The 25,338-nt window shown below is 40.1% G+C and overlaps 5 protein-coding genes across 7 annotated transcripts in view; 2 read left to right on the top strand and 3 right to left on the bottom strand.

The window, feature by feature from the left end:
- The window catches only part of LOC118419174 (synaptonemal complex protein 1-like), a 7,378-nt gene extending 5,465 nt beyond the window's left edge, over window positions 1-1,913 (bottom strand). The window contains exon 1 of the mRNA XM_035825506.1: window positions 1,757-1,913. Within this exon, the coding sequence (XP_035681399.1) occupies window positions 1,757-1,890 (134 nt within the window). The 5' untranslated portion in view covers window positions 1,891-1,913. The remainder of the gene's footprint in view (window positions 1-1,756) is intronic.
- Window positions 1,861-12,600, top strand: LOC118419173 (cysteine-rich hydrophobic domain-containing protein 2-like). The gene is made up of 6 exons (XM_035825505.1): window positions 1,861-2,007; window positions 6,582-6,636; window positions 7,313-7,468; window positions 8,690-8,746; window positions 9,313-9,372; window positions 9,937-12,600. The coding sequence occupies exons 1-6, from the start codon at window positions 1,889-1,891 to the stop codon at window positions 9,985-9,987; spliced, it is 498 nt and encodes a 165-aa protein (XP_035681398.1). The 5' UTR covers window positions 1,861-1,888; the 3' UTR covers window positions 9,988-12,600.
- A 1,217-nt stretch (window positions 12,601-13,817) lies between these two features.
- LOC118419602 (caspase-3-like) lies at window positions 13,818-15,408 on the top strand. The gene is made up of 2 exons (XM_035826062.1): window positions 13,818-14,629; window positions 14,775-15,408. Exons 1-2 carry the CDS (start codon window positions 14,260-14,262, stop codon window positions 15,368-15,370), a joined length of 966 nt encoding a protein of 321 aa, XP_035681955.1. The 5' UTR covers window positions 13,818-14,259; the 3' UTR covers window positions 15,371-15,408.
- Window positions 15,409-17,441: 2,033 nt separating this feature from the next.
- Window positions 17,442-22,256, bottom strand: LOC118419490 (MFS-type transporter SLC18B1-like). Its single transcript, XM_035825895.1, has 12 exons — window positions 21,859-22,256; window positions 21,249-21,344; window positions 20,784-20,857; window positions 20,473-20,617; window positions 19,956-20,024; window positions 19,690-19,780; window positions 19,444-19,515; window positions 19,274-19,347; window positions 19,041-19,139; window positions 18,373-18,485; window positions 17,768-17,863; window positions 17,442-17,529 (listed from the first exon to the last, which is right to left on the bottom strand). The coding sequence occupies exons 1-12, from the start codon at window positions 22,048-22,050 to the stop codon at window positions 17,451-17,453; spliced, it is 1,200 nt and encodes a 399-aa protein (XP_035681788.1). The 5' UTR covers window positions 22,051-22,256; the 3' UTR covers window positions 17,442-17,450.
- A 503-nt stretch (window positions 22,257-22,759) lies between these two features.
- Window positions 22,760-25,338, bottom strand: part of LOC118419488 (MFS-type transporter SLC18B1-like) — a 29,079-nt gene continuing 26,500 nt past the window's right edge. For all 3 annotated transcript variants that reach the window (XM_035825887.1, XM_035825889.1, XM_035825883.1), the window contains exons 13-15: window positions 23,657-23,750; window positions 23,312-23,358; window positions 22,760-22,969 (exon numbers count right to left, since the gene is read on the bottom strand). In XM_035825887.1, the coding sequence (XP_035681780.1) occupies window positions 22,924-22,969; window positions 23,312-23,358; window positions 23,657-23,750 (187 nt within the window). In that variant the 3' untranslated portion in view covers window positions 22,760-22,923. The remainder of the gene's footprint in view (window positions 22,970-23,311; window positions 23,359-23,656; window positions 23,751-25,338) is intronic.

The raw sequence follows: 25,338 nt of genomic DNA on the forward strand, positions 1-25,338 counted from the left end.
AAAAGATCTGTGGCACATCAACGGATACAAACCCAGAACCTCTGGAATATGAATTGAATGCCCTGCTGATTGTGCAAAATTGTGCAGTCTCACAGGGGTCGACCCACTGGACTGAGCCAAATGTAAGGGGTGTGTGAAGACTAGCTGACTGCTGCCTACCCCTGCGTCAGGGACCACAGCAGCAGTATAATCAAACGACGGATAGAGTGACCCCAACAAATGAGTGTTAGTTTTTCAAATAATAGGTGTCTTGACTATTGGGATGACAAAAGGATATCTCTTGGGATAATCCATCTACTCTTTTCTAACAGCATTAATAAGTTCAAGGGCACCTGCTTTTTTCATCTTTAAGCTATTAATGCCAGAGACACACTTAGATAATTGTCAAATTATTTCCACCTAGTTGGGCAACTGTGATTGTAATCTCTTATTTCAGCTGCAATATACGTAATAGAAAGGTACAATCAACAATCTGGCCAATTGATTTATTCCCAGTTGCAGTTTACAATCACTTAAATGGACTATTATTTTAGAATCATTACATTCAGTGTTTTCAAAATTTGCCACAGGGGAAATGTTGCAGAACTGAAAAAGATCTGCAGGACTTAAATATTTTTCAAGGAATCATTTCTGAAGGATAGTCTATAGAGCCTGAGTGCCATCCTAGATACTATAGTTCACTATGGCTCCTATACTCTACCCTCATTGGTGAGGAGAGAGTATTGAAGCCACAATAAACTAAGTTATGTGACACTCAGGCTACACCAAACATTTCTTGGACACTGAAAGTTTAAATTTATCCTCAAGAGTGAAGTGCCTCCTTTTGACAAGGGACAGTACTGCAATGAAACAGAATTGTTGACAATATTTTTCTTCCATTTTATGTCAAAGTATCAAGAAAGAAATACACCACATTTGTGTTAGAATTGTATGTGTGACGCAGTAGTACAACATACAGGTAGTGTTCCATATCTGTTATTCACTAATTCATAGTCATACACTGCATTTTGCTAACAGATGAACACTTACAGATCCAATAGAAATGCAGGACATACTGTACACTTACTTTAACAATGTTGTGCATGCACCTGGACTGCTCTGCCTTTGGTGAGTGTCAAGGGAGTTCGTATCCTTTTATGAACAATAGATCGTGTTACAACAATGTCTCCTACATACAAGTTACTTAGTATAACTATGTGACAAACCCAATATATGCTTGTATTTTCCCATCTCTATATCAAAGATGGAAGAGAACTAATAGCAACCAAAACATCATTGGCGTAAACAGTGACGTTACACATGGGTAACAGTATCCTAGTTTTCTGTCCCAATGTTTACTCCCCCAAACCCCAATGGTCATCATTGGGACTGGGAGGGGACGTGACCGGGGAATTACTTTCTGAAGAAATACTAGTACACCTGACAACTTGCAATTGAATTTAATACATGGCTGCAGTAAAACAATACTTTGCTACGTTAGGCGTGATCGCAATTCATATATCTACACATAAATTAGTTGTCTTCATCTCACTACAAGTTGAGGTAACAGTAGGTTAAAAGTAGACTTAGTGAAAATTTTACCTCCGTTCGAAATTCGAACATCAAGTTCGCCCTCCCACCGAAAAATAAATTTTACATTTTACAGAAACCTCCCGGCATCATGAAAGTTTGAGCTTCTACGCGTTAACATGTTAATATTCCGATATTAACAGAACTACATACATATAGAGAACTGGATTAACAGGAGGTCACTTACAGTTCTCCTTGGGAGAAACTCCCTTTTTCCAAAAATGGCGCCTCCAAGTCAGAATGTCGTCTGCAAGTGACGTCACCTCGAACTGCACCCCGGGAGATATTTCCCAGCATACCGTGCGCAGATGTTTCCATCATGGCGGACTTCGATGCGATTTACGAGGAAGATGACGAAGATGAGCGGCTTATGGAGGAACATCTACTCAGTACCGTGCCTGACCCAGTCATCGTTAGAGGATCAGGACATGTCACTGTGTAAGTAACCTCTTGTTGGTGTGATTAACCTCACCAGGCCCCGGAAAACAGAGGAAGTCCACAGCGACCCATAGGGTGGCCAGGTTGTGTCATGTTTGTTTGGCCTCGAATTTCTGCTGACAGAGATCGAGTCTTTGTTCTATCGGTAAGGCGATTGGAATTTGCTGGCTGACAAAGCAATCTGGGCATGGAGGACATAAAATGATCTTTTCACTCTGCTTTCTATACAGAAATGCTTGCTTGAAATGGTTTGTTTAGTTTGTACCAAAGACCATTGTCTGAGCTACGTCCGGGTCTGATGTTCTGACCATTCGAAATGTTTTTGTTTGCGCTTATCTGTCTACAGTGACCCTCGACCCTGATATCACAAACATCCTTGCTATTCCTATATTGTGTGTTTACGTAACTTATGATACTGATATCATAACACATCTCAGTCGCCCCTATTTTTGCGTGCGCAGCACATTTCACAGTGACAATATTTGAATGATTATTCAATTTTTTTTATTGCCGAAATCAAACACAGTATCAGTGCAAATGGAAATGGAAAACAACGAATGGAAAAAGTTGTACAAGTAGAAAAAATTGCAGAAAAGGTAGAAACCAGGGATTTTGCCATTATAATGGACACTTATGTACTGTACTATGGATTAGGCATTCATATTTGCTAAGTAAACAGCGTTTATTTGGGTTCGTGCATCCTAATCCTTAAAGCTTAAGTAATGACCTGTACCAGCAAAATGGTAAGTCTTTTTGAACCTTGGATCCCCTATTAATCATATGGCAATTGGACAATTCTTTATTACAGTTTTAACCAAATCATGTTACTTAAAAATAATATAATTGCTTCTCAAAGCCTTCTCCTGAAATCAAGGAAACTGCTCACCCTTTCATGTGTCCCATTTGATTTTGGCAGTAATGTATTACTGACAAAAACTGTAAAGTTAACGTTATATTTTTGATTTAGCTGTTCAACTTATGCAACTTCTAAACAGTTGTCCTATTCTGTCCATATGATCTACAAAGATCATAAATAGTCTTGCTAGATGTCATCTATACAATTGATGAATAAAATACTTCTTTGCAAGCCTTTAGAGCATTTGATTGCATATTTTACTTCAACTGTTTCAACCAGGCAGTTAGGTTGTACAGACACTTGTTTGTGGCAGAGAAGAGGAACATCCACTTCTGGGTGGTTTCCCAGTACTTAACATATCAGGCACAAGCAGTCCGTCAAGTCTCACTGGTACTTTTGGTCACAGATAATTACATGCCTAGGCCCCTAATGTATTTTCGGTTGCAAGATAACTTGTCATCTCTGATTATGACGTTCCTATGTGCACTCCATTTAAAGATTAAATCTAGGAGATTTAAGCAGTCAGTGACTGCCAGTCATGATACCTTAATGTTTAAGAAGAGATAATCTTTAATAGTATTACGCTAATGCTGGTCTGTAGCACTATCTGATTTCATAATTACTTTTTGGGTTTTGGTTTCTGATAAGTGTGAGTGATAAAATGACTGCAAGACAGTGGGAGTAGCCAGCATAAGTGTGGTAACTACATGTAACAGACCATGTAATCATTATCACAAACCTAGATGAGAGAGTACTATCACATAATCATTAGGAGAAATTTCCAATTACAATCACATAACGTTACTACCGTATACGGAAACATTTCTCTATATAGCTACCACTGCCAATATTGGCACTAATAGCCTACCATCTAAATTTGGGTCCATTTCCAAGTTGCCAAGGTACTGAAAATAGTATCGGGGTATTTTTAAATGTACTGAGTTTTTCCCTTATGAATGGATCTATAATAATAGTTTGGTCGACACAGACTGCCTGGCTTAGAATAGCAATGATAATGCCAAAAAGTTGGCCTGAACCACTGTTCTAGAAAACTGATGTTTTCCTTGAATTACTACATATTTATTATTCTAGGAAGGCTAAATCCTAAATACTGTCTTCCAAGGTTTGCAAAACAACAAAACATTTATTAAAAAAAAAAGATGTTCTTATGCTTATCAAATACAATGTATATTATATGGAATACAGTACATTGAACCTACATCTTAGTAATATGCTATACAATAAACTACCATAGGGAATATCTATTTTATATGTTATTGGGTTCCATCCTAAGGATAAATGAGTCTGCATTATCGTATGACAGGAATGGGGCATAAAAATCAATAGAGTCATGTATGTGACAGCACTTACCACATGTAGGTGTAATATGCTGCTCAGGCTATAGTATATGGTCCAGCTTATAACTATAGTCTGCTATAGTATAACTGGGCTGCTCGGAATACTGTGTATTTACTTGAAAGTCACAGAACACAGTATTTATCTGTGACCCTGAGATCAATGATAGGTTCATGTTTAAAGTATTGCAGCACAGTACAGGAAAGAGTTGTAGATATTCTAAACAGTGACGTGGAAACAGTGCTGTATGGTAGAGGAATACTTCAGTTTGGAGACTATAGAAACTTTGTAGAATTTCAACTTAAGTAGTAGTAGAGATGACAATTAAATGTACTCTAATCCGTTCTTGTTAATCGCTTGGACCCAGTAAGCTCCAAAATGTGCTCCTTTTCATCTTTTAATAAGTCCAAAATCCAGTCTACTGATTTTTTTCAGGTTCATTTTTTTCGGACTGGTCCAACAAGAAACAAAACGGTTTTGTACCCGGCTACATCGGACCAACCTCTAGCACCCATCTATAAATTGTGAAGCGTTAAAGCTTGTCACCATGTAAATCCCCACAGGCGAAATAGTGTTCCGCTACCTTGAACTGTTTCCAGGAAAGGCAGGCAATGACATCATTATGATAATGATCTGACTTCCTTGTTGGGCTGTTGCCCCAAAGGCAGGTTTGGTCAGTGTCACCAACACTGTCACAGTGAATTACTCTGGCAGGGCAGGGGAACTTCCTTTTGGTTCACAAAGGCAAACAGTACTTTTGAGTAATGATTTTCCTGGCTACACACACACACACACACACACACACACACACACATACTTTTACACATTCACATACACATACATACATATTCACACACATACACACACGTCACACACACACACACACACACACACACACAAACACACCACACAAACACACACACACAAACTTGGCATATATTGTACTTTATCCATTGTTTTGCATCATACATTATATCATATAAAAGCTTGTTTATTGTCCTTTACAATGAAAATCATGAATGATATCCAGTTTGTTATGGTCATATTCATGTCATTGGAAACCTTGTACATTTTCCCTTAAAATGGTACCTCATCTATTGTGATCACACTTTCATGCTATGACTATGAGTACCATGACTAAAAATGTGAGTGGGATGCACCCCAAGAATGTTGAAATTCCGCTGCCAATATCCTGCACTGTGTTAGCAGGGGAATTTCGGCACTTTTGTTCTGTGACTCACTCGCATATCAACTTTGATGTTGACCTTTGAATGACAAATATGGTATCTTTTGTAAGGGGTGATGAGTAAGCTTTGTAATGATATACATGTACATGCATAACTATATACCATACAATTGATAAAGTGATAACAGATATCATGATGGATCAAATTTTCCTAACTTTTGAGTCAAGCAAATAATATTGTTACTATACCTTCTGTATTATGTTTAAGCATGTATGTATTAAAGATACTTACAGATAGATATAAAAAAAGATTCATAATAAAACTAAGAGAAAGACATAAAAGTTCTACTCACTAACAATTCAAAAATCAAGTTGTTGATTTTTTGTTATGGACTTCAAACTTGTTGATTTACTACCAAACAGACAGGTATGTAAACAGCTTCAGGTGCAAATCCAAACATGCTCTTTAGAATGTCTCTCAACCATTAGAAGATCGAGAACAAAGATCCATTGTCTGGTTCTGACATGCTAAATGTATACCTTGCTACGCTCTAGTGTATGTATTGTAGATATATACTTCAAGAATTTTAATGCAAACACAGAAGTTGTCCTCCCTTTTTCTGCCAGAAAAGTATATATGATTTATACATATTTATGATATTTCTTTGAATATTCCCATAAAGGGTCAGTTGTATTTTGAAAGGAACAGCCACATACTGTCTTTGCCATACCACATGTAACATTTTCTTAGGCCACACCAATTTAATTTCTTGGTTCACAGATTTTTTCATAAAAAATATGGAGCGAGAGGGCGAAATAAAAATAACAATAAAAATTGTAAAATGGTTGGGGTGAAGGTAACGGCTAATCCAAAACATAAAGAAAAAAGTTTTCAGCTTGAAAAAAGTACAAAAACACTATTTTTGTACAGTAACAGCACCTGTACCCACACTTTAAGGAGCTTATAATATAAAGGCCAATTTGCTACACCAGAAAGTTGGTGAATGGTTTCATTAATGGTGAAAATTTGCTGAGTGGTAATTTCTATTTTTATTTTTTTCCCAAAAAATAGGAGCGAGCGAATCCGTGACCCAAGAAATTAAATCGGTGTGGCCTTACACCCACACGCTTATAGCAGTGGAGTTTAACAGATATTCCTCTCTTCTTCCCATCCAGGTTTGGTCTAAGCAATAAGTTCAACACAGAGTTTCCACAAGGCTTGGCAGCAAAGGTAGTTAACTGGTTCACCTTTTATTTTGCCAATAAAAAGTTTTATGTGGATATGAACACAGTAATTGATTGTTTTTAGGAACGTAGTGACTATGACTGAGGTGATTCATTGGCTTGATTCAAGAGATGTGTAGTTACAGACAACTTACAGTATTATATGAGAAATGGTTATATTTTATCTCAGTATGCTCACTTTTTGCGGCAGCGCGTGTAGAAAACTCAAGACAACTAGTATTGAGTAATTTTCATGGATATATGGTTTTACAGTAAATTCTGAAGTCTTGCGCTTACGTTAGTTAACAGTGATGGTATCATCCAAATTTACACATTATACTGTAAATGCATTTAAGTTCGCGGGGATTTAATTTTGCATTAGCGGTAAGTGGAGTGTTCGCAACTTGGTTTAAAGTTCGTAGTAGTGCCATACACTGTAATCACATAATTTAATGGGAAAATGTTCGCGAGGTTTTAAGTTCGCGGTAAGGCTGCTTTTGGAAAACTGTGAACATAAAACCACCGCAAACATTTCTGCATTTACAGTAACGGAAAAAGTTGCAGAAAAAAGAAGTAACGTTACACAGTAGTTTCATCTTTGTCTCATGCCAAAAAAGAAAAAAACAGTCTTGTAAAACACAGTAATTGAGCTCATGTGACCCTTGACCTTTGCCTTTTGTAAGGTTGCACCCGAGGAGTACAAGGCGACGATGAGCCGTCTGAACGGAGTCCTGAGGAAGACGTTACCTGTGAACGTGAAGTGGCTGCTGTGCGGCTGTCTGTGTTGCTGCTGTACCCTGGGCTGTTCCCTCTGGCCTGTCATCTGTCTCAGCAAAAGGGTCAGCAGATTTTGTACTCTATATACCCCTGTCACATTATCTACGATCTTCGGGCTTGTCGATGGAAGATCGGCCATATTTAAGATCGACAGAGGGTATTTTTCACCTAAAAACCGCCCGTCACATATAAGCCTTACTTTGTACCTTGTACAATTGTTGTGCAATAAAGTCATTATTATAAGCGAGGCTCGGGCGTTTGCCTCAGAATCGTCGTCCGATCAATTTTTGCCAAATGTGACAGGGGTAATAACGTTATAATTACAATAAAACTGTGAATCCAACTCTTTGGAGGAATGGACTTACTCATTTGTTACCAAAACAGTTGATATATATATATATAGAGAGAGAAAACAACACGGTGTATTCTGCATCACCCGAGGTGCCAGCCCAACTGTCACAGTGGTACCGATAGCACAAAGGCCAAAAGCCGTAGGGTGCTCTAACCCGCGGGAGGGCTGAGACCAAGGGTGATGCAGAATATACTGTGTTTTTTTTCATTCAGAATTTCATTTAGTCATAGTCATACCCGCCCTAGAAAACACACATTTCAAACAGAAATTTGGTGTCCTTGAACAAAGAATGTAACAACAGCAGTTCCATTGTCCAAATCTGGCACTAGAATTTTTGACTAAGCTGCGCCCGGAGTGCGTTTGATTTATTCGATTGAATCCCGTGTCATACAATTTGGAACCCCATGTGATACGGAAAATTATCACCCAGTCCAGAACACCTGTTTCGACCGTTATTGTGGCCATTGTACGGCATAGAGATGACCTTCCTGATCTTTGAACTGATAACTCTTAACACATTATTTGCCTTATCATACTCTAAGATCTCAAACTACAATCAAATCTATACAGGTGACCACCTCTACATATAGGGACCACCTGGCCAAGGCTACTACTTGTTATAGCACTGATTGTCCCCTAGAAATGTTTTCCTATTGACACGGGCATTAAGACCAATCCAGTCTATAGTGATCTGTCCACATAAACTAGATTTTATCTGTCCCCTGAGGGGTCTATTTGGGTAGATTTGACTGTACAAATTGAAATTATATTTGTTGTTCACTAGCTGCTTGTAGGCAGTTTTTAAGCATGTTGTTTTTAATGTTCTGCTAACGTAATATTCTGGATCATCTCAAACCTTTTTGATGTATTAATGTAATATTCCGGATAATATTTTACTGAATATCTCTAAATTTGAACCTTTTGTTTCCAGACACGACATTCTATAGAGAAAGTACTGGACTGGGAAAACAGTCATTTGTATCACAAGGTGAGTGCCACTTTGTCTAATATTTAAGTCACCATGTACAGTAATATGTACAAGAACATGGATGACCAGTGTTGTCTGTTTATGTCATACCTGTGACACGAAAACGTTTGATACGGGTGTTTCGGACCGGCCCGAAGTTTGTATCACACAGGCTTCCTTCGAGTAAATCGAACCATTTAGAGCGGGCCGAGTGCGGCACGGTTGACAATTTGAATACCTGATTCGGACGTTGGAACATTGCAGTTGTAACACTCTTTGTTCGAGGGCACCAAATTTGTTCAACTTCTGGCGCATTTCGCATCAAAACATGGGTTTTCTCAGGTGGGTATGACATAAATGAAATACAACACGGTGTATTCTGTATCACCCTCGGTCCTAGCCCCTCCTCGGTTGGGCTGGTACCTCGGGTGATACGGAATACACAATGTTGTATTCTATATTTATCAAATGAGGTAATGACAATGTAATGACAAGGTTGTACAGTAGTAACTGGTACAGTTCTCTAAATATATATGATGTGATAGGAGACATGTCAGTCCTAATGTCTACCTTCTCCCTTTTTGCAGCTGGGCTTGCATTGGAGATTAGCGAAAAGGAAGTGTGAATCTAGTAACATGATGGAATATGTGAGTATGCCTCTGCTTATCGTTATAGTGTGGATAAGATAATTGCAGCTTGGTAGCACTATATCAGTATACTTGTAGTTTGTAGTTCACAGGGCATGCAAAAGTGTTATCAGCCAATACTTACATGTATATCAGGGAAGAGGTGGAAATCTGTCAGAATTGTCGATTCTACAAGTAGAGATCCCGATTGGAGTCTTTGTTGACAGAAACTGGGATCAGGATCTCTGCTGGTACAATCAGCAATTCTATTGGTATAATTGGCGATTCTAGTAGAGATTACAATTGGATCTCTTCTAGTAAAATGGCCAATTTTACCAATAGAATTGCTGATTGTACCAGCAGAGATCAGATTGCCATTTCTTCCAGATAACAATCTCTCGCTCTCACTTTTTATATTTAGATATGTGAAATGACAGTTGTAGTCAGTAACTTCTTGATGTTATAACTTTTATCTTTGTAGAGATGTTCGACTTTTAGGTACAATATCCCAACCCATTGTCTTTAATTTCCAATCTATAGTGACCACTGTTTGTTGAGGACATTATCCCTTCTGTTCTGTTGCAGGTAATCTTAATAGAGTTCATTCCGAAGGTCCCCATCCACAGACCAGACTGACCCTGATTGACCTTGCCGTATCTGTAGCACCATGGACTCCCCCCTCCACACCGGTCACCTGGGGCACACTTCTGAACAGTCTCAATACTCATTAAGTTATTATAATCCCTGTTACAGACTCATAAAATCATACAGATTGGGCATACAGGTATATGTGTGATGCTTCCTTACAGAATTGATACAACTGCACAAACAACAAATGCTCGGACAGACTTTTCCAGCAGTGTTTCAAAGGAAAAGGGTAAGACGCTTTTCCAAATGTCTCACTGTTTGTCAATCTTTTGTTCAGTTGTGTTGGTAGGTAGGAACATCTATAATGTACCTGAATACCTAATCTTTATCAATGGGAATGTAGTAAGATTCTTTTTCTCATGATTCAGTCAGTGTGGAAAACTCTGAATTTTCCTGAATGTATGGCTCTGAGACTGAAGCCACTTTGAGTCACCATATCCTTATTTTACGATTAAGGAATGACTGTTCAAAAGGACACATGATAAACTCTATTATATTTGTAGTACTAAAGGAGCTAGTCTAAGAGAATAATAACATATAACCTTTTTCATTTGAAATGACAAAGTCATATCAGGAAACGTATTTGCACTGTTTTGATAAACCAGCAATCCTTTGATGAGATTTAAGACTCTCCTGTCATGTTCAGAGACATTTGGACATGATTCCGGTGGCAATGTTTTGAGTATTTGTTTTGTACCTTTTTGTTATGTCTTTGACCAGCTCTGCACATAGAAAAACACTTGTTAAAAGAGAAATACATTGTATTAAAAACATCAGGTATAATGAGAAGGTTAGCTGAAAGAGCTTCCTTATTGTTAGAGATGTCAACATGATTATGTTTAGTTAGTCTTGTCTGCACATGTACAGTCAAAACTGCCTAAGAAGACCACTGATGGGACTGACCAAATCTGGACTATGTACTAGTAGACAGGTGGTAACTATAGACATGATTCTCAATGCTTGTGTCAATGGGAAAATTATCTATTGGGACCATCAAAAAGTGGTCACATTGTCCAGGGGGTCCTTATGTAAAGGTGGTTACTTGAACAGCTGTGACTGGTGAACTTCTTCAGATCAGACTTTAGTACCAGCCGTGTAAACGTGTACACGTAGAGTACACTCGCTCGGTGCTACCACGCAGACGTGAATCCTTCGTGCATCCTACTCCAATGTGTGCATGTTTGTATGTATGTATCTCAGGATTGGCGGAATGTCGAAAACTAAGCGGGAGACGAACTTTGTAGAGAAAACTTGAGACCAACCGATTTGGTGAGTGGACCTAACGTGCATTAATGACTATAGTTAATATAATGACCATGGTTGTGCCCATACAAGTATGTGATTCTTCAACCTGTGTCTTTCAGTACCAGCCAGCGAGAATGGTGGAAAGTACTTCCATGCAGTATATATATATATACACCACCTTTGTGAACGCTCTGATTAAGATCATAATGCAAGTAGGGGTAGACTTATAATGCTATAATGTATTATTATTTTCTACGAAACTTGTTGCTGTTTTACACATCGTTTTTTGATATATCATTGTATTATGTTGTTATGACTCATGCAGGTAGTTGAAATTGTTTTATTATTTGATACATAATTATTTGAATGCAGTGAAGATGTTGATGCCTTCCCTATGGATGAATACAAATTATTAGATGATACAAATGTATAGAGTCAGAGATATGTTTATAAGATGTAGTATCAGAAGTTGCCTCGGCTGTAGTGAGATGGCGGGTCACTTGTCAGAAGACTTCGTTCTTGTTTGTAGTTAAACACCTGATTTAGACACATTGGCACCAAGTATGTCACCAATGTACCAATGTTGCATTGTTCCTTTCCCCAACACAAGTTTTTTGGCCATGCCTCAAGGGTGGAGCATTATATTTTGATTACTATTTGGTTCATGAAGATAGGAAAAGTCTCATCTTCTCTGTCTCATCAACTGCTTTGGGGCTGAAGAAATAGTGGAAATTGGTGAATAATCTGCCAGAGAAGGAAAACTAACTTCAAAACTACCTAGCTTTAGTTAGCGTCCAACTGCTGCTACCAAGCTTTTCTCCACTCCCAACATTTGCTAGCCAGCATGTAATGGTTGCTACTCAGCTAAAGGCTGCCTTTTACAGCCAGTACCCAGCTTAAGTTTGCTTCCAACAGTCTTAACGGAATCTTCAGTTAGCGTTCAATGGTCGCTACCCAGCTTTATTCCACTTCCAACAGTCGCTACCAAATTTTTTTCCATTTCCAATGGTTTAGAAAGCGTTGGAATCTGACTAAAGCTAACAAGACTAGATTCCATGCAATTCATCGTATTTGACAAATTTCTACTATTTCTTCAGGACTGAGTGGGATAGAGACTCATGAAAGTCCCCAAAATGCTGTCAGTTCAACACAGAGCTGCACTGGTGTTTTTGACTAACCGTTTCTCCCAGTTAGGCACTTCTAAATTATTTCAGGGGATGTGGTATATATCTAGAAATCTTCCTGTGAAGAGCATGCCTTATTTCCAGCTCTGTCCTCGGGATGAAGGGAAGGACTGTAAGTAGAGGAGATGTGGTATGCCGATAGGTTGTTAATAAAGACTATTGTTCGATCAAATACACAGGTTTTGTCTCATGTCTTACTACAGAAACAAGTTCAGAGTAGTTTTAGCCTGATCGATTACAATCCTCGAGAAGCTTGATGACCAACACATCTGAATAGAATTGGGAGCATCCTGTTACATGTTGATCTGTGTACTGGCATGGGCCAATGACATTGTTGCTAGACCGAAAACTCTTTTTGCCATCGTGTTGGCGACTATGATGACTGGTTTCCATAGTTACAGAGAATCCTGAGATCCTATTGGATGGGTTTCATAATGATTAAGAAGCCTGTGCTCCTATTGGTAGCTCTGGGAATAGGAACGGTTCTGAGTTAGCTATAGAGCCGAGGCCACAGAGCCGTATAGGCCTTGGAAACAGTCTGGCATCCAGGTTAGCCAAGGGTTGTTTACGGAAGACTTAAAACAAACTGGCTGAGAATCATTTTAAGTCATCCAACTTTCTGGAAGCTGTTATGCTTGTGTGATTATGCATTTAAAAAGGCGAATAACCAGATGACATGACCAGAACTGACATGCGGTGAAGATGATGATGATGAAAGTTATGGAACATTACAATTGTGGCTCGATTTCCCAGAAAGCCCGTCATGACGTCAAACTGTTAATGTGTAATATCCAGTCGGACCGTTTGTTTGCTGAACACACAGATTTTGCAGGTGTCACCAACACTCAGTGACGGTTGACCTCTGTACTTCAGCCTTTCTATGTACCTACTATTTTTATTTATTTATTATGAATAAAGTTCTTCGTGTGTATGGCTTATAACACATCTTAGGAAATTCACGCGTAAGTTGTAACATATATATTAGTTATGAAAAACGTCAGGTACAGCAGTGGAGAATCTGGCTGAATATTTTGATATATGGGCCCCCTTTCGGCCTTTGTTCTGAAGGGGGAATCCCCTGACGTATTGTTGTTATACAACGCTACCTAAAGCGTTACAATTGTCGCTAGCGAGGTTCCATACAGGTACGGTTACCTCTCCTTTGGTTATCCTCCAGTGCGTCTCCAGACATCGCCACCTTTACAGGCGATGTCGGTTTAATAGTTGATGATGTTGGTGAGATGTGTACAGTTGTAATACGGGGCAGTTCTGTGTTAGTGAAAGTAGACCGACTACTTGTTCATGGTGTTGGTCTAGAGGTCATGCAGCTGTGAGCTTTAGAACTTTATAATCAAATGTTAACGTGACAAAAGAGAAGCTTTCCCACCAAAGTGTTTCTGTGCAGGTAATGAAAGAATTGTGTGATGGAAAAGTTGGTAGCTATCGACGAATTCTGGTCAGTTGATAATGGGATTTGCTTTGGGTACAACATATCTACCACTCCCTGCAAAGCAAACATAGTGCTGCATTTCTGGGTTCCATATCAAAGCCAGTCAGGCAACTGCTGAATTTGTAAATATTTTTGCGCATTTTCTATATATGTTAAAACGTGTGGAGAAGAAAAACATGGGGAAAACTTGCAAATATCTGCTTTTAGATTATGTCGACAAGGACCCTACAACTACCAATCGTTGTCGGTCTATATGTCACTAACGGCATCAGTGAGAAAGTGAATCAACGCACCTTGCCCGTACTTCAGATTCACAAATAAACCTGCAATAGCGCTCTAATCACGGTGGGGCTTTGTTTTGCGATAGGCATTCGGGAGAAAATGACGGAGGACACGAGAGAGCTTGTGGAACAATACATGGACGCCGACCGAAAATACGTACAACAGATGCAAAGTACTTTATGTCAACTGGAAGAAAAGCTACGGCAAGTAACCGCAGACAGAGACCGTCTTGTCTCAGCCAAAGACCTGGCAGACAAGAAGAGAATACGTGCAACGAGGGAGAGGGATCAACTTGCCAAGGACAGACTCCGAGTCAAAGATGAGAATGAACGACTGAAGAAAGTTCTCTTCTCCAACAAGACCGTACAAGTCTACGCGATGAACCATTATCCAAAGGGAGTTTGTCTCATCATTAACAATATCAACTTCAGGGGACTGCCGTCAAGGGTGGAAGCAGAAGCGGATACAGGTAGGTTATCAGCAGTTTAGCTATTTGCAACGTCAGGAAGCAATGCAGATGGATTTTCATGCAACATCCAGACCAGTTTATAAAGTGATTTATTTGTATGGCAACGTTACCGATGAGTAGTTTAAGTCTACATTCTTTTGTACAGGTCGTCTGGCCAGAGTCTTCGGCAGCTTTGACTTCAAAGTGGTGACCTTGCAGGATCTCGATCATTCCAAGATGATTGACGTGTTAATGAGACAGGGAGAAGACGACCACTCGAACTACGACTGCTTCGTGTGCTGTATCATGTCCCACGGCACCACGGGAAAGGTGTTCTCGTCTAACGACGTCGGCATCGACATTCTCGAACTGATCAAACCTCTCAACGCAAAACGCTGCACTTCTCTGAAAGGCAAGCCGAAGTTGTTCTTCATACAGGCTTGTCAGGGGGAGAGGCACCAGAGCCCGGAGCGCACAGATAGCCTGTTCGATGTCGCAGTCACCTCCACTTTCATTGCCAAAGAGGCTGACATCTTCTACGGTCTCGCCACGGTCCCCGGGTACACAGCCATACGGCATGACTACGGCGCGCCATATGTGCACCATTTGGAGTGGACTTTTACAAAGTACGGTAAAACACACGATCTCCTGACGATGATGACCATGGTCAACGAAAACATGAACGCTAGTGAGCAGGGTCGCCTGGTATCGTCCTTCCACTCTACACTGAGAAAGAAGGTGTACCTTTGTGGAACTGTTTAATGTTACTAAAACGGTGGCCGAAAAATTACCAAGTTTGGAAATGGCAAGGATGATTATCTTAAGGAGCACTGAAGCACGGTATGATGTGAGAATCGACAGCATTTAATAATCGCTTGTCGAAGAGCAGTAAAGGTCGATGCAATAGGTAAAAATTAGAATAATCTGTGGTCAAAAATATATATACTATAACTTTATAAATCTTTTGGCACTAGAGAACTAGATTGTCAGTGAGGAACTCATTGCTTTTTTTATTACTAGTAGTTTGTATAGTTGCTATTCTATCCTAACAGAGGCTTTTCTTCGTCTGTTGATTGTCTAATGCTTCCCCTGAAAAGATAAAAAAGAAAGACACATTTGATGAAATTCACCAAGACAGACCAAACATATCACATTTGTATTTGTCTTTAATGATACACATGTACAACAAACTGACATTATCCCAAGAATACTTTAAATCCAACAGTAATCTTTCTATAGTATACATGCTGTAATAGTGTAGTTGTTATTTGTAGTTTATCATTAAAGAGACAAGATCTACCGAACCATTTCTCACCTTTTTGATCTGTAGCAGGAATCGTAGACATAGAATATAACCATTACTACCGCCTGGAAAGGAAATGAAATGACAAATCGGATTTAGCACATTGGCACTGACATCACAATCGCAACCTGTGTTATCTGCCCATTGTTTATATCTCTAGATCTGTTGCCACGACAAAGACATTACAGCACAACTGATTTTAAAGGGCCGCACGAGAACATCGTACAGTCGAGTGGGTAATAAAATCTACATACAGAATAAAAGTGGAGCTTACGTAAAATAGAGCAAGTCCACCAAATGCTGTTGAAGCCCAGGGGAGCCCGACCTGTTGTACCAGAGCACTGCTCACTGTGGGTCCCACGAATTCACTGAAAGTTTCAAACATCATCAAATGAAATTCCCAGACATAGAAGGTCTGTGTTACACAGACTTAACACAGACTTAGCATACTCTGGAATACTGTGCACATGAGTCAGGAATAAAACACAGACAGCTCTTCTCACCCTAGTTATGTTTAAGTTTAACGTAGGCCGTTGAAGTATTTTCAATGCTGAAATTCGCCTAGTCTGTGTAACACAAACTCCGCTGTCCAGGGCTCTAAACTGGCCCCTCCCCGCGGAGTTTGTGCTCCACTAGCTATAACCTGGGGGAACTGTTGTAGAAAATACCAACACCAATGGCAAGCCAGGATTTTGGTCAAGCCCCCATTACCGTGGAAACCAGTATATTAGCATGTCTCCACCACCCAGACGGTGGGCGGGCTAGTTGCCTCTCCCATTGTCTGTGCCAGGCTGTGGTTCTCTGTGTGAAGGACCCATGGGAGCAGAGGCATGTTTGTGTTTAATAGGAAAACAACGTCTTGTGCCAGTTGTGGGGATTTCAAGAAACTTGAAGGAATCTTGGAGCGCAGACTTTCCTGGAACTATTATTTTGCCTGGTGGTGAGATTTTATGTGGCCAGCAACGAAAGCTTGGCATAAAGTACATTTTTTAAAATCTATATAGGCAGAGAACTGCAGAAAAAACAGTTGGTTCACAAAAATGCGCCATGTTGTTGTGACAGTTGAAGCCTGTGAACCTCCTTGGTCAAACTTCTCAGAACCATGATATGTCCCTCCAAGGAGGTTGAATAACACCTCCTTGGTCCCTCCTATAATGATTGGCACATCAAAAGTTATGCCACAGGCACATCTACCTAAATGAATGCTATTCTATGTATTGAAGGGTAATTTTCACATTAGTTCTTCGGTGTAGCGGTTGTTAAAAAAAGACATCATTTTATAATAGTAGAACTCTGTTCCCACCATCAGTACAAGTGGCACAGATCAGAGAGATCAACTACAGATAAGAGGTGTGATGCTGTCAATCACCACATAGCAACCCAAAGACAGGCTCTGGTGGGCTCCCGGCAATTACATACATTATCCATATATGGAAAACCCAGTTCCCTTGACTAAGGGCTATTCTCTATCAAGCTGATAGTGGGCCGGCGGATGTTTGGCGGGCTGCTATAAGCGAGATTAATCAGGCTAAATTCGCCTTACCCGATCGCAAAAAATGAGTAAAACAGCCCGGAGACAACACCGAACGTTGCGATGTTTTCTTGTAGCCCGGCATCTCTGTGGAAAACAGACTTCTTAGTTTCAAAGAAATAAAGAAAGACAATCAAGAATTGATTATCAAAATCATTTTAATGATTTTGGGGAAAATATCAAATTTGCCGTTTTTACAATGTCGAGCAAACGTTTTTGACGTAAACTACAGTGAACCCTTGATGATGGCACTTGCGTGTTTTCGAAGTAATCAAACATTCTTTTGTCAATGGTCAATTGATGTATAAGAAAAAAGACAAGTTACCTTGCTGTCCATAGTAGCTCATTGTACACCGGTGAGTACTCAACACCCATGGCCACTGCCATGATCACTAGACCGACAATAGTAATCCAAAGTGGTCTGAAATAAAATCAAGACTTATCTTTCAAAAGATGAAACTACTGAAAACACATTGAATGCAACAAATAGGATTTGTCTCAAATTCTGACGACACTGTCACTGTTGATAAAAACTTGTCAAACTTTTGAAAAATGTAATAGCATGAACAATCTGTCATCTGACACGACCCAATTTCTGGCGTCTTGCTTATTTGTTTATCATTTATTTGTTCAAGAAAGTAATCACAAAGAATAAGAAAAAATGTATGATAATGATACGACTGTGCAAGAATATCGAAAACATATTATGAAATGGCTATTAACAAATTAAGTACCAAATAAAATACATATTTATGAGAAAAATATCAAGTCACATGATTCAGTGTCCAAGTGTTTGAACCAAAACTGTTCGACTTTATACTTATTCTAAGTATGAAATGATATGTAATGAGTAAGATTTTTTAAGCAGCGTAAATATTCCCGTTTGTTAGATGACCAAGTTACAGAACTCAGGGCTATAACACAACTTACTTTGCGTTTGGAAAAATATGTATGTACTCTGTCAAGACCGGAGAAGGTCCAATAAGAAGGCAGGAAACTGCGAACGTCACCATTCCCACTGACGTCATGATTCGACTTGCACCCTGGGAAAACAAATCAAAGTACGTTCTGGGGCTTGGTCAAATGGAATAGTAGTATCCTGCTCATCTAGATTTTGAAGTAATTTGAGGGTTTGACCAAAAGTGTAGTCATCAGAAAGATGATGTGGTGCCCACATGAAAACGTTTGTCTGTATAATGCACCTAATATTGTATAATGTTACTCTAGTTGGTCTTGTCATCGATCTATTGGCAATGGCTTTAGTATTTCAGTAGAAGTCGCTTAATTGCACTGCCTATTTGCCCGTGAATTTCGTGCAATTATCCGACTGGTGCAATAATGCGAAGTTATCTAGCTGGACAGCACTGAATTGGGATTTGGAGATTCCGTGCAGTTAACAGAAGTGTATGTTAATCCGTAGTGCAATTAACTGGCTTCTACTGTATGATATAACTGAAATAGCCTGGGTGCCATCCGATTTCCACCGGGCCCCTTACACTCGCTACCGTAACAGCGAGTGTAAGGAGCCCCAGTAGAAATCTGATGGCACCCTGGCTATAACTGAAAGCGGTACAATGAGAAAGGTGTTCCAGTATGACCTTCTTGTCGGCCAGCCATCCCCACAGCGGTGCCAGGACTGTGTAGACAGCAGAACGCAGCAGGAAGATCAGGCCGATAGTAGTGGGACTGAGGCTGAACTGTGGGGACACGAGGAAATGGTAAGGTGTAACATAACCATTTTTCCAATGAACGGCGATAGCTCAGCAACATGTTACAGAGTTAAGCATCATCCATGTGTAACATCCATGTGGTATCAACAGCGCTAGCTTACCTGGCTCTCCAGGAAAGGTTGAAGAATTGGGTCCAAGTATGACATGGCGGCAGCGATGACCACAACTATGCCGCCTGAAATCAGATCAAGTTCGTCAGTGTTTGAAATAACGTTACTTCACATGCACGTGTGGACGTTCACATGGACAACAGGAGGTTATAGGTACTCACATGTGAGAATGACAGTTGGCACCTTCAACAGCTTCAGCAATGCTCCTGACTTCTTCTCCTCCTCTCTCTCATCTACATAATACAAAATAATGTTAAAAGACGTTGCCCTTACGACATTCATGAACGTTATTAGCGATAACTAATACAAACATAACGTGAACACACATCTCTTGATCAAAAGACGTTGCTCTTAATAACTACATCCATGAATGGGAAATCAATATGGCATTGACATAGAGATCTTACCGGCTTGTGGAGGCACTAAGATCCACACTATCACCCCACAGGACAGCATCAGGCCTCCCATAGACAGGAACGGCAGCCTGAAGCCTCCTATCTGCTCAGGGGAAAAGTGCAGCTGTCAAAGCATCCCCTTTACGTCATACATCTGTGATGATTGGTCATTTAAGTCTAACCAAGGTTGCGTTGCATAACGCGTTCCAGCATAATAAACTTGACATAAAAGTTGATAAACCGACTGACGTAGGCGATTGTCTATAATCAGAACTTACTTTGTATAGGAGACCACCGATTGGCGGACAGGCCATCAGACCGACTCCTGTGAAGATCTCCAGGATACCCTGTAACATATAGATAAGACATACAGTATGTCAGTATTCTGAAAATCAACAATAATATCTCCAACATTGCTATCCACAGCACATAGTTAATAATAACCTTGGATTTCACTATGATATCAAGCTGCAATGCTGATAGGGGTGATAGCATAAATTCATGACTGTTGGCCTCTAAGCTGGAGAAACTAGTAGTTTTGGATAAGCTACAAATCGTGCTTAATGTTTGACCCTTCAAAGTATATCCTTAGACATTTAATATCTATTGCAGTACCATCAAAATCTGCTAGGAGGCGCATAGTGTTTCCTTTTGCCAGCTCTCACCAGCGTAACATGTATCACGAAGGTCCACAACTTGAGTTACGCCACTGTCCACATCACACATAATCCCGCAAACGGCATGGAAACCATGATAACCGTCTTCTTCTATCACTATAGTAACACATATCGTTACCATGACTTTAGCCACGTCATTAGGAAACGCGTGTGTGAGTATTGTGGTGCTGGCCGTCGCGTATGCAGACACTCCCAGAGCCTCTGTGGTCCGGATGGCGATACAGAACACCACAAACGTGGTCCCTTCCATGTAGTCTAAGAACCTGTTTGGCAAAAACAAATCTTGTTCCTTCAACTATAGACATACTTTGTTATCTAATACGTTGAAATATCCTTAAACTTATGTGGAATGCAAGCGGTAGGAATCTAGCCACTGCAATTAAACCACCTATGGTGAAGATAAGATTAAAGGCCAACATATAATCTTACCCGAATAGGATGGAGGCACACCCTGTCACAAATATCCCCGTTATCAACATGAACCTTGACCCTATAACTGCCACCTACAGTGGAAGATAAAGAATGTACCATCAAATACATGTGTCATGATAGAGATGACGATCTGATAGAATCCGTAGAGCTCCCAAATAGGAGTCTGACTGTGGACACAGACTCCGATCAGTCGGCTGGGCATGTGTTAGGGTCGTCTGCCATTATAAGTCCGAAGCTTCATGTCAATTCATTGATCTATAAAGGGACATGAGTCGAAGTTGAAAAGTTCTGACTGTCTAAGATTTGCAGATCGGAATATATACCACAGGCCGAATACAAACATCCCCCAAATCCTATCCGATGTTCATAATTGTATAAGTTATCAGGCGCTTGCTGAGTATGATTCATATTTTGAAGCAGCTCTTAGACGTAACGTTAACTGTTGTCGATAACGACACTCACACATTTCCCAAAGACTGTTCCAGACAGGAAAGCAACGACGGCGTAACAGTCAAAGATGACTCCCACCACAGTCTGAGATGCGCCTCTTTGAATAGCCTGGAACAATGGTCGCAGCAGTTAACGAGCATACAATGTATATGTGTATGAACTCTATAAAAATACGTACTCGAATCAGCAAATGCGGACAGTAGGTTTGCATCTTAGTATAACTAATGGAGAAATTATGGGAAAGAATGTAATTTGCTGTTGTTGAAATTGACTACTATCTAGGTCAGGAAGTAGTGTTTTTATACTCTTGACTTATTCACAATTATTGGCACTGAGATTAGATTGTCCGAGTGACATTTTGTGGTAGCAATCTGCCATAACTCGGGGATACTAAAGCGCCGACTCGTAATCCATGACGGTACTGCAGCCTTGGAGCAATATTTCTAAACAAGATGGCAACCAGAATCTGTCAGAATCCCGAAGTGGTCGTGCCCATCGATGGTGACGAAATCGAAAGTGATGTCTCAATAGCGAACCTGCAGGAATAGTATTTCATAATGAAAATTGACAAGAAATACCAGTACGGACTTAAAGATGGTATGGACTAGTATGGACTACTAACCTCGTTCGGAAAGAAAGGCGAGATGATAGAATATGTCCCAAATCCAGCGAAGTTGACAACACCGATGCTGATGAAAGTCAAGATCTCAATCTTCGAAGCCTTCCTTAAGCTGAAGCGTGTTAATGTACGCTCCAATCCTTCCTCTAGTGTCTCCGTATCGTTTACAGGAACTGCGTCTTCTTTTTGACTCATTTTTTCAGGATTCCTTTTAGTTCAAAGAGATGGAAATCTCAGTCCAGACACCAAACGTCTTTCAAAATGTGTGCGTCTGATTTCTGCGGAAAATTCTAGGCCCAAATCCACGCGTATCCGTACAGGTGACCTCCCTATGTACTAGGCGCTACTGACAAGCTGTTTCAATATGCGTCAGTTTGCAAATATATCATAAAGGCTAAAAGCCCTCCTAAGACACGACTGCCAAGCCTCGGACACCGTCTTTCGCACCTGCACCTGTATCTTCGTTCACGGTCTACCTTACGACTTCGTTACTGCTACTCCTCTACACTTGTTACAATACTTGTCCACGATGGAGAGGTATGAACCTCCGTACGGTATGGTTCCACACGATCTGGCCTGAAGCGTACATACTGTACTGTACCACACTATATTGCACCATACCATGTAATGTAAAAAAATGTCGACGCCCCCAAAGCTACGTACCGGATGTTGACTTTTTGGCCCTATTTGATCCCAGGGGTCAACAACATACAGTAACCCGTCCTTTACGGGGGTGATGTTTGTTGTGCATAGCTATAACACTATAGGTGTAGTAAGAGAGTTAATGAATGAAGACCTTTATTGTGCATATACACCCACTGGTTAATCATTGACAGCAAGGGTGGCATAATACTAGTACCCAGTCTACCAGATGATACCACTAACCAATGACCATGTGGGGGAGGAGTATGTGACATCAAGATATTGCCAACTTTATTGTTAGACTTGATGTAGTTTCTCTTTTCCCCTCACAGGTTTTGGGAAGACATTCTCATAGATGATGTATTAGACGCAGAATCAAACGACATCTCCTTGTAGTTGATATTGGCATGAGGACTTTACAATCCTTTATTTAAGATGAGCTTCCTTCTCAGTTGATGGTCCAGCATGGCATCTGCAGAGAGAACGACACCGACTCGTAAATCGACTGGTATACTAAAGCTGGCTCCCCGAAAAACACCCCCCTTACAACTAGCAAGCTCAGCGACCAGAGATTTGGCAGTTCGCCTAACGAATGTCATCTATAAAGAAAGAATCTTTGTCTTTTACATTATTTCCTTTTACATCTAGTATCATACTCCAATTTTAAATCAACCGTTATACAAATCCAATGTTGGTCGCTGTACGGTTGCTCAGTGATCGCCGTCCAGTGGAAAGGGGGCAGTGCAGACAAGAACGTTGAATAAACTACTCCAGATATTAGAATATGGAAATGCAGGGATCTGACGAGTCTTACCTCTTGTACACGTTTTCACCGATGGTAAAAGCGACCACCAGCAACATCTGCAATCCAAACGGTAGTAACAAGTTTTCAACGACCATCAGAAGCAGTTGCAACAGTGAATCAGTAGGTATAAGATCAATAATCATGCATGCTTAGTTAAGACTTATGCAATGAAAATCAATCCTTCTGATCAAACCGTTTTCAATAATATTTCAAAGGACTGAAGGCGTATTTTTTTATTGTAACATTCTTAATTAGTTGTATCGATCAGCGAAGCTCACTTATCATTAAAAACATAAAAAACATGTATAAACCATCTATGATATTTTTGTATCTTCGTATTCGTCAGGTACTTACGGAAAATAAGATATACCCTGAGAATGCTGTTGAGGCCCATGGCAACCCAAACCTCTCTACCAGCGCACTGCTCACTGTCGGACCCAGAAATGACCTGAAATATCACGGAGACGAAAATGTCGTTGTTTATCACTATATCAGTGTGTATGGAAATACTGTATGGTTACACTAAAGCAGTACTTTGAACATGTTGTATCTATTTGCATTTGGGGATTTAGAAAAAAAGTTGAGACATTGTGGCTTGCCAGGGATTGGACAAAAAATCTAAGGTTCTTAGTCAACAACCCTAACCACAAGAACATGCAACATATCGTAGGCGGACTTCAGGGTCATAGCAGCATGGTTTATAAGTACAAAGAACAGTTATAAGTGAAATAGAAACTTTATATTCAACATATATGTCAGTTATTGGTGCACAAGTCGAGTGCCCACGTTTGCATTGAAGTATAGAGAACATTCCTGTATAATATCATTGAGTGGTAACCTACCCCATGCTCATAAATGCAGCAAAAGTGCCAGATACCAGGCCGTAAGTAGCAAAGTCGGCCTTCATACCTGCATCGCTTTGAACCAAAACAGGAGCAACAAGAAAACAGCATGATGGGAAGACTACATATAATTTAGCTATTTAGAAGATGTTTCCTAAAACTTAATTTCCATAAGCCATTGGAGACAAAATAGAAGTGTAATTGGAACAAGACACTATTCAATGTCGATCACTAAGTCATTAACTATTTTTGTTGATGGACTGATAGCTGTTATACCTATAGCGTACTACTCACTAATAACGAACCTACTACCCGATGGAAGCTTCAATATCTTATAACTATACAGTCAGAACAATAGGCTGATCGCTGTTACCTGGCCGCCCAAAGCATGACATTGAAGAGTGGTGCTAAAACTGAGCCGACGGACAGTGCAATGACTACAACACCGACGATGTTTATCCATAGTGCTCTGAAAAAAAAGAAAGAAATTGCTCTCTAGGCCTTACACATTTACATGCCGCTCACATTTCGCGCAACAGTAAAATACATGTAGTTAACTGTACCTATTATTATGTTATAACCATTGTTGTTGTCCATATGTCGAGGTGTATTTTGTACAAGGTGTTTTTAAATCAAATTCAATTTTTAATTCAACTTGTATTACAATACCTTCTTTACGTGCTCTTTCAAGCATTATTGTATCAGTGTATCGCAAAGTATCATATCACTATATATAGCTAACGCAGCGAGAAGCTTACTTAGGCAGAAGTGTGACGTAGTCTGTAAGGAGGGGTGACGGCCCAATGAGGAGTGCCCCAGCTGAAAGCACGAGCAGTCCTAATGTCATCATAATCCTGGCATATTTCTGTAAGAACAACAAGAAACCATTACACAAAATTCAACAATGGCATATTTTGAAGCAAGGAGGTTAAATCCTTGCTTGAATTGAGTTACAAGAGTTCTGTATCATCTCACTAAAGCTTGAATTCGAGTTGTGTAATTCACCTTTTTGTCAGCCTGCCACCCCCATGCCGGCGCGAAAAGGGCGTACACGCAGGCCAGGAGCAGGAATATCAGACCAACTTGCGGGGCTGTGACATCAAACTGTGAATAATGAACACGAGTCATAACCGGAGATTGACAGAACGTAAAGTTTGAGGTTGTCTGGTTGACATGGGAGGTCAAAATGGTTTC

The sequence above is a fragment of the Branchiostoma floridae genome, chromosome 7, assembly GCF_000003815.2.
Source record: "Branchiostoma floridae strain S238N-H82 chromosome 7, Bfl_VNyyK, whole genome shotgun sequence".
NCBI lineage: Eukaryota > Metazoa > Chordata > Leptocardii > Amphioxiformes > Branchiostomatidae > Branchiostoma > Branchiostoma floridae.